Source organism: Podarcis melisellensis, assembly GCF_964234715.1.
Source record: "Podarcis melisellensis genome assembly, chromosome: 8".
In the NCBI taxonomy this organism is placed as follows: domain Eukaryota; kingdom Metazoa; phylum Chordata; class Lepidosauria; order Squamata; family Lacertidae; genus Podarcis; species Podarcis melisellensis.
The window spans coordinates 1,744,887-1,757,708 of NC_138540.1; the positions used below are offsets into that span (position 1 = coordinate 1,744,887).

The 12,822-nt window shown below is 48.8% G+C and overlaps 1 protein-coding gene across 11 annotated transcripts in view; it reads right to left on the reverse strand.

The window, feature by feature from the left end:
• Positions 1 to 12,822, reverse strand: part of ANK1 (ankyrin 1) — a 181,314-nt gene that overhangs the window by 72,632 nt on the left and 95,860 nt on the right. For 10 of the 11 annotated variants that reach the window (XR_014170939.1, XM_081921262.1, XM_081921265.1 and 7 more), the window contains exons 8-13: positions 8,817 to 8,915; positions 5,821 to 5,919; positions 4,841 to 5,038; positions 4,653 to 4,751; positions 2,420 to 2,518; positions 437 to 535 (exon numbers count right to left, since the gene is read on the reverse strand). Coding sequence is in view for 10 of the 11 variants with exons in the window: in XM_081921262.1 (XP_081777388.1) it covers positions 437 to 535; positions 2,420 to 2,518; positions 4,653 to 4,751; positions 4,841 to 5,038; positions 5,821 to 5,919; positions 8,817 to 8,915 (693 nt within the window). In the remaining variant the exon portion in view is untranslated. The remainder of the gene's footprint in view (positions 1 to 436; positions 536 to 2,419; positions 2,519 to 4,652; positions 4,752 to 4,840; positions 5,039 to 5,820; positions 5,920 to 8,816; positions 8,916 to 12,822) is intronic. The other variant, XM_081921261.1, reaches the window with a different exon arrangement.

A 12,822-nucleotide genomic window follows, 5' to 3' on the forward strand; every position in this document is an offset into this window, starting at 1 on the left:
AGCCAATCCTGGTTGCTACCCTTTTGCCTTATAAGACCAGCTGGACTATAGCCTGCTCTTTCTGAAACACTGAGCTTGAAGCACTAGCCCACAATAATAAATGTTCAATTATTTACTTACAAGAAAGTGCACCTGTTGTCTAGGGCCAACCCTGAGGCAAGGTGAGGAGGCTGCCTCAGGCAGCAGGATCCGCAGGGGCAGCAGATTCAGCCTCTAAGGAATGCATTGCCCGCTGCTGCCACCGCCATGGTAGCAGCAACAGCTGCAGTGCCCTCCTTGGAGACTGGGTCCGCCTTCTCCTCCGCAGCGCCCCCCCCCACATGCCACCTTCCCTGGCATGGGATGATGCCTCCATACAAGCAAGTGTGGGCCACTCATGGGGACAGGAGTCTGGGTTGCAACTGCTGCTGGCCCAGAAAGACGAGGATGCTCTCACCTTGGCCTTGGCATTGACTTTGGCCTTGTTCTGCAGCAGGTACTTTGCCACTTCCGTGTGCCCAGCCCGGGCTGCCATATGTAGGGGGGTCTCCACCTTCTTTGGAAAGGGGAAAAAAAGAGGTTGCATAGAATGTCATCTGTTTCAAAAGATCTCATTCGGTGACCATCTGATCAATCTCTATAAAAGCCAGTGGGACTTGAGATTCTTGCACCCTGTACTATTCGTGCAGTGCAAACAAAGGTTTGACCCAAGCCCAAAGAGATGGGAGAACTTAATGCACTCCCCCTGACCCCATTAAAAATCTCCCTGATGGTAGAAAACAAGCACATTTTACTCCCTATAAATTCCCATAAATTAAAATTGCTATTGATGCAAAATGCCTTTTACTAAGGGTCCACAATCTAAGCATACACATTATTACAAATCATTTCATATCTGCAAAAATTATGATATATATATATACTTTAACACAACTTTGTTAATATATTCAGAATGTTTATCTGAGCATATACTGTTCTCATTTTACCTAACTGTTGCATGTTTTATGTCTAAATATAATAAATAAAATTCAAATAGTAATAAATAATAATAATAATAATAGCTAGCACATAAAGATAAAGGCTAGGTAAGAGCTATCTCACTGCCCTGCTCCATTTCCACAAACCAGGGTGTTTTGAGGTGCGACAGAGCATTCAGATACGTTGTGTTCCACATGCAATTTGAAGTGGTGCAGTCTAAGGTAACCTCTGCGTCAGACACTAAAACCACATGGTTTCCCCCAAAGAATACTGGGAACTGTAGTTTGTTATGGGTGCTGGGAACTGTAGCTCTGGGAGGGACACGCTACAGTTCCCAGGATTCTTTGGGGAAAGTCGTGTGCTTTGAATGCAACTGTGTTGGTGTGACCTAGGAAGGTTTAGGAACATAGGAAGCTTCCTTATCCAGGGACTGAACCCTTGTTTATACACACATCTTTCTGGGTGTGTAAATCAGATCTGAACCTGGCTTAGAAATTGCTCCGGGCTTGGATTCTAAAGTCCTGGGGTGCAAATCTCCTCCCTCTTGCTCCTCAGCCCCTGAAGCCAGTGGCGCCATTTCTGATGGGAATAATGCCCTGCACGTCCAGAGGCCAAAGGGATTTGTAAAAAGAACCATTTCATTGTTCAAAACAAGAGGAACCTGGCAAAGAAGAACCGGAGAGCTGGCCAAATTCTCCCTGTCTCACCTCTACCCAGACGGAGGGCTCATCTAAGAGAATGTTTCTCTGTATAATTCTTTCAAGCCCCACACACAGAAAACAAACTTGTCAACGAACACTGCTTTGTGCCCAGCAATATAAGGCTATTTTTCACAGAACATTTTATTTATTGTATTTATTGAATTTATATACCGCCCTATAGCCGGAGGTCTCATTCCCTTATGAGAGCCCAAACCTGTAGCGGTGCAGTCAGGCCACAGATCTCCCTGCCACCCTCCCGCTTGGTTGGACTGTTGGATGAAGAACTGGGGGACCAGGACTCAAATCCCCATTTAGCCACCAAGCTGGCTGGGAGACCTGGAGCCAGTTGCAGTCGCTTAGACTAATCTACCTCACAGGGTTGTTGTGAGAGGAAGGAGAAGCATGCATGCCACCTTGAGCCCCTTGGAGGAAGGTGGGATATAAATGTCATCATTGTCATCACCTAAAACACATGTGCATGTGTGTGTGAGGGGGCGGGGCAAGGGCAAAGGAGCTGCCACCTCTTGCCCGCCCTACGGTATTCTGAGGAACCTCCTTCCACCCACCCTAACATTTGTTTTGTGCAACTCAGACTCTCCAGCAAAATGTTCCAGTCCCAAATCTCTGACAAATCCCCAGAGCCAAAGCTCTCAGGGTTGAGTCTTTGGCTATGAAAGCCTCAGCACAAATCCTGAGGGGTTGCCAGAAGCTGCGGGGGTCCACGTCTTCCCCACTTGCCTTCTGTGCTTCTCCCCACTCACCACATTGGAAACATTGGGAGAGGCTCCTCGTTGCAGCAGGATCTTGACGATGGGGAGGTTCCCCATGAAGGAGGCCACGTGGAGAGGGGTCAGCCCAGACTGCGGACAGGAGAGAGGGAGCAAAGGGATGCAGGACGCTGTGCAGCGGAGACACACGACACACACAGAACTCTGCCTCATAACCCTTTTGCTACCCAGCCACGTACCCTCCAACATTCCTCTAATGAAAGCGCCCGAAGGAAAAGTGGGACATTCCGGGATCAAATCAGAAACCGGGATGGCTCTGTGAATTTGGGACTGTTCTTGGAAAATAGGGACACTTGGAGAGTCTGCAATCAGCATCTTTGGATAACAATCCAAAAATATACATGAATTACTACATATCAGTTGACTGATCAACTAAAGATTTAGGCTGCAATTTATAAGAAATCCATCTTCTAGGAAGGCAGCACCTGCACTTTGGAACTCCCTGCCTAATGACATCAGAGAGGCACCTTTGCTGTACTCTTTTCGGTGCCAGCTAAAAACATTTTTCTTTCAGCAAGCCTATGTAAAATGTTGACATGTGTTTATTCTGTTTTTAGCTTAGCATTGATTATTTCTGAAAAATGTTGTAAATAGCTGTTTGTATTGATAATTTCATTGTTTTATTCTTTCAGTAAACTGCTTTAAGGTTTATATAAAGTACAGAAAAGTTAACTAACTAAATAAATCATATACCCACTTACTGGGGAGTAAGTTCCATGGTATTCAGTGGAACTTACTTCCCAGCAAGCATGCACAGGACTGCAGCTTTAGGACCCAAGCAGCCTAGAGCACCCCTTTTCTCTAGTCTCAGGTTGTGCTATTGCAGTCGGAGAACAAAAAAGAAAACGTTGCCTTTCCATGGACCTTGTGCTAGAATGAGTCACCAGTAGTTGGGCAGCCTTGGTTCAGACACCAGTGTAGGAAGACTAAATGCATCATTACAGATTCACTGAGCAGAGGTTGATCCATGGCTATTAGCCAGGACAACTGAATAGAATCTCCATGTCCGGAGGCCCCGGCAAACAAGGAAAGAAAGCGAAAGGGCTGTGTCTGACACACACCCCTTCCCTGGTCTGCCTGTGGGCCTCCCAAAAGCATTTATTGGCTGCCCATAGTTGGAAGCAGGATCTTGGACTAGACAGACCCTCCCGGCCCAGCACGTTCGTCCAGTATTCTCATTTACTTAAGGCATGAAAACCTCTGAAATGGCTTCTACAAGCCAAGCTAAATGGGGCATTTAAATGCAACTGTTTCAGTTAAAAGATAGATGATTAATCAACTGAAAATTCCAAAATCAGTCCGAACCCCCCCCCCCAAAATCTCCACATAGCCACAAATGCCAAGAGATTTCTATTTGTCATGAGCCAAACTGAGTCAGAAGCAATAGGCTTGGAACCTCCATTTCCCCTCTCATGGATGGATGGGAGTCGGTTGAAAATTCTGCCTAAGGCCGCAAAAAAGCAATCTACCAAAATCTGTGGGTAGCCAAGAAAATGCCCCAATACATTCCAGGCATAATGTGATGAATAAAAGGTGTGACAAATTGCTGAAAGGTATCTTTGAACTATTGCAGACGGTTTTTTCTTGGCTAGATCAAGTTATTTCCAAGAGTTCCTTATATTAAATGCTAAAGGTCCTATGACTGTATCGAAACCAGGCCTGCCCCTCCCCTAAGCCAAACACAGCGACCCACAAGTTAGGGCATTTGATCTGCCAATGCCTGGAGATGCTGGGCTTCAGACCAGAGGTGAGCTCTGGGGCTCATCATGAAAGTTTTGCTGTGTTTGGCTTGGTGGGGAACATGTTGTGTGGTCTTCATCTAAATGGTGTTTTCCCTGGGGACAAATCCTACAAATTAGTATTTGGGGGTCCCCTTGGTGGTCCCCCTAATTTGCAAGGTCGTGCAAATTCAGAATTCACTAGGGCCACTTCGCCTCTCCTTGGATGCTCTGCGCCAGTGGAAATGGTGGCACATTTAGAGTCTGGCTCAATGGCCTCTACACTTCACTTTTCGTGTCTAGGCCTCTGCTGGGCTTGGTGCCCTGGCAGGTGCCTAACCTTGCCGCCTCTGGATATCCGCCATGATGTTTGTCCTAATTAATCCAAATTAACAGAGAAGTCCAGAAAAACCCCATTGCATATGTGGCCGTGGTCACGTCAGTGTGCCTCACGGCTTCCCGTGCTGCATACATGGGGCACCAGGTACCTCGGTGACAGCATCAATGGAGGCTCCCGTCTTCAGCAAGAGCTCCATCACCCGGATGTGGTTCTTCTTGCAGGCGATGTGCAGAGGGGTGAAGCCATTCTGCAGGCACAGAGAAAAGGAGAGGCCCTTCAGCTTCCCTGGAAGAGAGACACGTGGCTCCCCCTCCTGCCACTTGCCCGCCCACTCACCAGTGCCCGAGCATTGGGCTTTGCCCCCTTTTCCAGCAGGACTTTGGCCACTCGGTGGTGGCCACAGTGGGCGGCCACGTGCAGCGGCGTCAGGTGGTCCAGCGTGATGTCGTCAATGTCAGCATTATACTGCAGCAGAAGTCGCACACAGTCCAGGTGGTCTCCCTGGGAGGCCATGTGGATGGGGGACAGGCCGTTCTGTGGCAAGGAAATGCAAGGTTAGAGCCTGGCGTGACCCGAGGACGGAGACCCAGACCATCAAGGGTCTGGAAACCAAGCCTTCTGAGCAATGGTTGAGGGAGGTGGGTGTGTTTAGCCTGGAGAAGAGAAGACTGAAAGCTGTCTTCAAATATCTGAAAGGACGTCACACAGAAGATCTTGCATGCTTGTTTTCTGCTGCTCTGGAAGGTAGTACCTGAACCAACTGATTTAAATGACCACAAAGGAGATTCTGACAAAACATTAGAAATAACTTTATGATGCTAAGAACTGTTCAACTGTGGAATAGACTCCCATGAGAGGTGGTGAACTCTGCTTCACTGGAGGTTTATAAGCAGAGGTTGGGTGGCCACTCGTCATTGATGCTTTAGTTGTGATTTCTGGACTGGATGACCCTTGGGGATCCCTTCTACAATTCTATGATTCCATGATTCTATGATTTAAAGCACTCTTGTGCCACTTTAGCAGTCATGCCCCCCCCCCAAGAATCCTGAGAATAACAGTTTGTAAAGGGTACAAACAGAGATGCATTTCCCAGCACCCTTAGGAAACTACATTTCCCAGGATTCCTCGGAGAAAACCATGACTGTTAAAGTGGCATAAGAGTGCTTTAAATATGTGGTGTGGAGGTGGCCCCGGTAGCTGGGAAACAAGAGCCACAGTCCGATGCCAGGGTGGGTGTTAGCAAAGGGGGAAACCACCTCTGTCTCTGGGGAATGTGATTTTGCTTGACCCACGGCTATTCCCCCACTGCCCATCACCTTGGTCTTTGCTTGGATGGGAGCACCGTGATCCAGCAGGATTTCCGCAATCCGCACATGCCCATTCCTGGAGGCGCAGTGCAGCGGTGTCAGCTCGTCCTGCAACAATGGGGAATAATAATAATAATAATAATAATAATAATAATAATAATAATAATAATAATAATTTATTATTTATACACCGCCCATCTGGCTGGGTCACTCTGGGCAGCTTCCAACAAAATATTAAAATAGAATGAAAGTCAGGGGTGCAAATCAGCAGCGAAAGAACCACATGCACCGCCTTGAGTTACTCAGAGAAAAGGTGATATTACCTCCCCTGGACAAAAACCCAGAAATTTTTGAGGAAATTGAAAAATATGCAATACTTTTAAAAGCACTTTTACAGATCAAAAATCAATTATTACTTTAGGAACATAAAATGTATTATATATTACTTAGTTTGACATTAAATTATCTGTTATATTAAAAATACAGTGTATTGAGTTAGTCATTCCTTTTTATATTTTTGATTAGAAATGGATCTATAAGATGCTGAGCTGCAAGGAACCTTGTATGTCTTTCATTTTGCCAATTTATGAGCAGCAGGGAAAAATAATAAAAGCAGATGAAACCGTCAACATTATGGTAAAAAAGAAAGAAAATTATTATGTATTCTGAAAACTATTATGGGTCATATTCAACTAAGTCCTACTTAGGGTACACCCATTAGAATTAACGAACCTAAATTAGTCATATCTATTAATTTTAGCAGGTCTACTCTGATTAGGATGAGCGCTGAAGACCACCCAATGCCCCTTGTCTCTACTGGGCCAAGCAGACATCAAGCACTCATTCCTATAATGGCTCTGAAAACAAGGGGTGGGGGGGACGAGACAAAACTCAGTGAATACTGCATGAAACTTACTCAGTCTCATTTTCTGAGTTATCACTATCAGTTTCTGCTTCTTCCTGTTGGGGGAAAAGTGAGGATTTTCCTCCCTCCCATGTTCTGCGCTTGCACTTCTCATGCCTGGAGTTCTCACTAAGCTGCAGTGTAATTCTGAAGAAGTCCTTCTCACTAAACTCCTTTGCCAGGCTCCTTTGGAGTGGCTTCTCTTTGAGACACCCGTCCCTCTGTGGGTGAACATGAATTCACGCAGAGATGCAGCAGCTTCCTCCTCCATAGGCAACATTGGGGGAGTCATTGAGCCACACAAAAGGGGGAAGGAAGAGGACTCCAATTTCTCATTGTACACAGCTCACTCTACAACCGAGAGCCACAAGGTGCTTTGCCCCGTCTGGGCTGCCTACATCCTCACAAGGAGGAGATCAAATCCAGAGCGGTGACTCTTGTGGGGAGGCCACGGACACCCTCTTCTGTGCCTGAATATGTCTGGCTTCTCCTGCGAGTCATTAGAAAGAAGGGGAAATGCCCAAAGGTGCTGAAAGGATTTCTGCACTACAATATGAGTATCATATTCGAGAGCTCACTGGGGCTTCCGCAAGAAGCAGCCAAACTCCTGCCAGCAGCTCTTGAGGTTCACCTTTCTCTTTGGTCTGAAGATTGGTGCCCATGATGTCCTCATGTTTAGGTAAGTAATGTTGTGCGCACATTAACAGTAAATAAGGTAAAACAGTATAAAGCAAAGGTGTTGGTAAGCATAATAGAGGAATTAAGTGTTATCTTGGGAGGGGGAGAGTGTGAGATTGGAACAGGGGTGCCAACTGCTGGGGGCCCAACCCTTTTGGGACCCCCAATATTTTGGAGGTGGGGCCACCCCCAATGTTCAAAAATGCTGGAGGAGGCCAAGCAGCTTCAGTGGCCTCCTCCTCCTCCTCCTACTGCTGCAGCAAAGGGGAAGCAGCCTCAACTGGTGGTGACGGCAGGAGGAGGAGGAGCTGCTGGCCATTGAGCGGAGCTGCCACTGGGTTTGGCTCTGCCCCTGGCTCCTCCTGACATCAGGATGTTGGAACGTCACACGCGTGGTGTTGGCCCCTGCAGTCTCCCTGGCAAGTTGGCGCCTCTGGCTTGTGATGTTGGTAGTGAGTGATGATTGGATGAGAGTTTGAAAGGGAGTTTGAATACTGATGAGAGGGTCTGTTTGGGAGTGTGTGGTTGCTGGAGGGAGAGTGTGGATGGTGGCAGGGTTAGTTTGATAGAATAAGGGCTGCCTTGTTGTTCACCATTGTCTTATAGAGGACTAAGAAACAAATAAGATAATACAAAACCGAACCTATAGGCTTCTGTCCGCTTAATGATCATAACACCCGTTTCTCCTTTCTGCTTTAATAAATGCTTGTAGTGTGCACTCATGCCATTTGACTATGTTAGAGGCAGGAGATATTCAGGGATAGCTCAGCCAGTGGATCATGAGACTCTTAATCTCAGGGTGGTGGGTTTAAGCCCCACATTGGGCAAAAGATTCCTGCATTGCAGGAGGTTGGACTAGATGACTCTCGAGGTCCCTTCCAACTCTACAATTTTAATTCTTGAAAAAACATAGCATCTATGTTGGCAGCAGAGAAAAGGAGGGGCTGTGGACCTCGCAGAGGGCGAGAGGTAGTAAGGGGCAGCTGGGGTGTGTGTGCAAGGACCACATAGCTGAAGGGGTGGTGGCCTGACAGGGCTGCCCTCCTTTTCTCCTTACTGCCTCTCCTGATGCAAGGCCTTGTCTTGGTTGGAAGATTCAGAACAGACAAAAGAAAGGACTTTTCTTCCATGCAGCACATAGTTAAACTGTGGAACTCCTTCCTACAGGAGGAAGTGATGGCCACCAACTTGGATGGCTTTCAAATAAAATGAGGCAAAGTCATGGAGGGGGAGAGCGCTCTTGATGGCTACTAGCAGGATGGCTATGTTCTGCCTCCAAAGTTGGCGACAGCAAGGCTTATGAGAAGCAATCATAGGAGAGCATCAAATTCTGCTTGCAGGTTTTCCTTGGGGCTTCTGGTTGGCCCCTGTGAGAACAGGATACTGGATGAGAGGGGCCATTGGCCTGATCTTATGTCCCTACCTTGGTGCGGGTCTCGATGTGGGCTCCCCGGTCCAGCAGCAGGCGCACCATGATGATGTTGCCCCGGCGGGAGGCGATGTGCAGTGGAGTGATCCCATTCTGTGTTTGAAGAGAAAAGAGCAGAGGGAGCTGCCTCATACCCAGCCAGACCACTGGCTCATCTTGCCTAGCAATGCCTCTTCTGATGGGCCATGGCTTTCCGAAATCTCCAGCTGGTCAGTCCCAGTCAGGGACTGGACCCAGGAGCTTCTGCATGCAAGCCAGCCCTCTCCTAGCAGCACATGTGGAGCCATTTCCAACCCGAGGGACCCTCTCCTTTCTGGACAACCTTCCCAAACACCAGTGGTGGGTGGGACCAGAGCATAGCTGTCAACGTTTCCCTTTTTTAAAGGGAAATTCCCTAAGCTATTGGTATTGGGGGACTTCAACATCCATGCTGATGCCACTCCCTCCTCACAGGCTCTGGACCTGGTGTCTTCCATGGCGACACTAGGGCTCTCCCAGTTTGTTTCGGGCCCCACACATCAAACAGGTCACACGCTGGATTTGATCTTTGGCGTAGGTATAGATGTGATCATGTCTCCTTCAATGAAGGTGCCATGGTCTGATCACTACGCTCTGAAAGCCAGGGTTCACTTTCCACCCCCACCCTGCTTAGGTGGCGAGCCAATTTGGGCTTGCCCGCAGAGGCTGATGGACCCTGATAGATTCCATCAGGCCTTGCGGGACCTTGCTCCCCCTGGCGACTCATTGACTGAGCTTGTTGAGGACTGGAATACCCAGCTCCTGGCAGCCATCGATGAGATCGCACCTAAGCGCCCTCTGCGCCCCCGCAGAAACCGGGCTCCCTGGTTTACCAAGGAGCTTCGGAAAATGAAGCGGGACCTCAGACGGCTAGAGCGAGTATGGCGGGGTGCCCGTGACGGAGCCTCAAGAACATCTTATAGGGTTTTTATGAAAACCTATGAGATGGCGGTGAAGGCCGCTAAGAAGTCTTACTTCTCGGCCTCCATTGCATCCGCTAGCTCTCGCCCGGCACAATTATTTAGTATAATTAGGTCTTTAACATCCCTTGAAGGACAGCCAAATTTAAATAACAATCTGACACACAGCTGTGAGGCATTTGCGAGCATTTTTGTGGAGAAGGTCCTGTTGCTCCGCCAAGACCTCCCTGTCAATTTGGATACAATAAAGGAACTGGAGGCCCCTCGACTGTCCTCGGGTCCAGTATTGGACCACATTGACCAGATATCCCCAGCCGATGTGGACAGACTCCTCCGAGCTGGAAAGCCCACCACCTGTCCTCTTGACCCGTGCCCATCTTGGCTGATTAGAGCGTGTCCAGACGAGGTGTGGCCCCCCCCCTGGGGAATATCATCAGTTTGTCCCTTGGCACCGGGATATTCCCAGGGGAACTGAAAGAGGCAGTGGTGTGCCCACTCTTAAAGAAAACATCATTAGATCCCTTAGATCTATCCAATTTCGAATCTTCCATTCTTGAGTAAGGTGATTGAGAGAGCGGTTGCTGAACAGCTTGATAGGTTTCTGGATGAAACATCGGCTCTGGATCCATTCCAGTCCGGCTTCCGCGCTGGTCATGGGACCGAGACGGCTCTGGTCGCCCTCACAGATGATCTCCGCAGGCAGCTGGATCGAGGCGGGTCAGGGCTGCTGATTCTTCTAGACCTGTCAGCAGCCTTCGACATGGTTGATCATGAACTCCTGGACCACCGCCTTGCCGACGTGGGGATCCAGGGCACAGTCCTTCAATGGCTGCGCTTGTTTCTCTCTGGTCGGGGACAGAGGGTGGTGCTTGGGGGGAAATTGTCATCGCGCCACTCCTTGGTGTGTGGAGTGCCTCAGGGTGCGATACTCTCCCCAATGCTTTTTAACATCTTTATGCGCCCCCTCGCCCAGCTTGTCCGGAGTTTTGGGCTGGGTTGCCATCAGTATGCCAATGACACCCAACTCTATCTGTTGATGGATGGCCATCCTGACTCGGCCCCAGACACACTGACCAGATGTTTGGAAGCTGTGGCTGGATGGTTACGTGGGAGCCGGTTGAAGTTAAATCCTTCGAAGACAGAGGTCCTCTGGCTGGGACGGGACGATATGGGATTGAGGGGGCAATTCCCATCTCTTGTGGGGTGCAATTAGTGCCAGCACCGTCCGTTAAGAGTTTGGGTGTAATCTTTGATACGTCCCTCTCTATGGAAGCTCAGATTACAGCTATAACAAAGACGGCATTTTTTCATCTCCGCCAAGCTAAGCAGTTGGCCCCTTATCTCTCTCGCCCTGACCTAGCCACTGTGATCCACGCGACGGTCACCTCCAGACTGGATTATTGTAACTCGCTCTACGTGGGGCTGCCCTTGAGACTGACCCAGAAACTCCAGCGGGTGCAGAATGCCGCGGCGAGACTCCTTATGGGGTCTTTGCTGCGAAATCACATTCATCTGGTACTATACCAGCTGCACTGGCTCCCAGTGGAGTACAGGATCAGGTTTAAGGTGCTGGTTTTAACCTTTAAAGCCCTATATGGCCTAGGACCCTCGTACCTACGGGACCGCCTCTCCTGGTATGCCCCACAGAGGAACCTACGGTCTGCAAATAAAAACATCCTGAAGGTCCCAGGCCTCAGAGAGGTTAGGCTGGCCTCAACTAGAGCCAGGGCTTTCTCGGCTGCGGCCGGTGGAACGCTCTGTCACAAGAGACTAGGGCCCTGCGGGACCTGACATCTTTCCGCAGGGCCTGTAAGACAGAGTTGTTCCACCAGGCCTTTGGTCAGGGTGCAGCCTGACTCCCTCCTCTGGCAACCTGCACAGAATTTTGCTTAACAGTTGCCATTAATTTGATTTTAATTAATTTTTATAATGAAATGTTTTTAGAATGTTGGATTATTTGATTGTTTGATTACTTGATTGTTGTTAGCCACCCTGAGCCCAGCTTCGGCTGGGGAGGGCGGGATATAAATAAAATTTATTATTATTATTATTATTATTATTATTATTATTATTATTATTATTATTATTATCATGAATAGGATTCGTCGCAAGAAAAGGGAAAAGTTGACAGCTATGGACCAGAGGCAATGATGTTGGTTGCAGCAACCAACATCATAGAATCATAGAATCATAGAGTTGGAAGAGACCACAAGGGCCATCGAGTCCAACCCCCTGCCAAGCAGGAAACACCATCAGAGCACTCCTGACATATAGTTGTCAAGCCTCTGCTTAAAGACCTCCAAAGAAGGAGACTCCACCACACTCCTTGGCAGCAAATTCCACTGTCCAACAGCTCTTACTGTCAGGAAGTTCTTCCTAATGCTTAGGTGGAATCTTCTTTCTTGTAGTTTGGATCCATTGCTCCGTGTCCACAACCTTTCTCCCTCCTCTATGTGACATCCTTTTATATATTTGAACATGGCACATCAGTGCCACCTTTGTAGAGCAGGCTGGTTTCTACACATCCTCACGCTTTCCCCCACATCCAGGCAGCCAAGAGGCATTAAAGGAGCTCAAGGACACATTCTAGCCAGGCAAAAACACTCACGGAGGGTGTCAGTCAGGGATGCTGAAGGGGGTGTGGCCTGGGGAAAAGGGTGTGGCCTTGGATGCTCGCTGGGATTGTGGTCCCAACCTCTGTTCTGTGTTGTTCCACCGTGCAGCAGTCCGTGGCTAATCAGATCAGGCACCGGAGTGCAGGGCTCCCTTTTGCACAGGTCTCTAAAGCCCCCCTGGGCGCGAGTGCCTCTTCAGCAAAGCTTGCTGGCAGCCAGGCTCCAGCCCAATCCCACCCGCACCACCAGCGCTCCAATTCTGCCAGAAGCCTCACAAGCTGGCTGCGATCCTCAAGGACACCACAAAGCTAACTTAGCACTGACAAGAGGTCTCTGATCTACGCTGAGACTGAATGGACCCAGCCCCCGACCACGAGTGGCTGAAGGGCCCTCCTAGCCACGTCCAAGACCCAGAACAAGCCGTACCCTTTCTCCTCACTCCTGTCC